Genomic DNA, 417 nt, shown 5'->3' on the forward strand with positions numbered 1-417 from the left:
GCACACCAAGAAAATGACCAGATTTCCTAGTTTTTTAGATCTATGGTTAAGACAAGATACATGTGTGTTGGAATTTGATAAATGACAAAAAAACCTAAAAGAAATCCTGTATTTATCATTTGTCCCAAACACAAGACAAATACTCTGTTTTTATTTATTAGCCAAAGACATAAGTATGTTCAATATCATTCAATAGCAGGAAGACGATACTGATGAGACAATATTGGAAGTCAAGAGAGAGAGAGATATGGATGCCAGGCAGAGCAAGCTGTTCGAAGGGCTGAAGTTCTTCTTAGGACGCGAGACCAACCTGGAGTCTCTTACCTTTGTCATCAAAGCATGTGGTGGTATGGTAAGTCATGCAAGGTTATTTTGTTTATTTATTAACCCCTTTGATATCTGGATCACAGCACGAAA

General features: G+C 36.9%; 1 protein-coding gene across 1 annotated transcript in view; it reads left to right on the top strand.

The window, feature by feature from the left end:
• Positions 1 to 417, top strand: part of LOC119591902 (pescadillo-like) — a gene marked incomplete in the record, with an annotated part of 9,266 nt that overhangs the window by 6,062 nt on the left and 2,787 nt on the right. Inside the window, 1 exon segment of the mRNA XM_037940655.1 lies at positions 197 to 352. Within this exon segment, the coding sequence (XP_037796583.1) occupies positions 197 to 352 (156 nt within the window).

The sequence above is a fragment of the Penaeus monodon genome, chromosome 29, assembly GCF_015228065.2.
Source record: "Penaeus monodon isolate SGIC_2016 chromosome 29, NSTDA_Pmon_1, whole genome shotgun sequence".
Taxonomy (NCBI): domain Eukaryota; kingdom Metazoa; phylum Arthropoda; class Malacostraca; order Decapoda; family Penaeidae; genus Penaeus; species Penaeus monodon.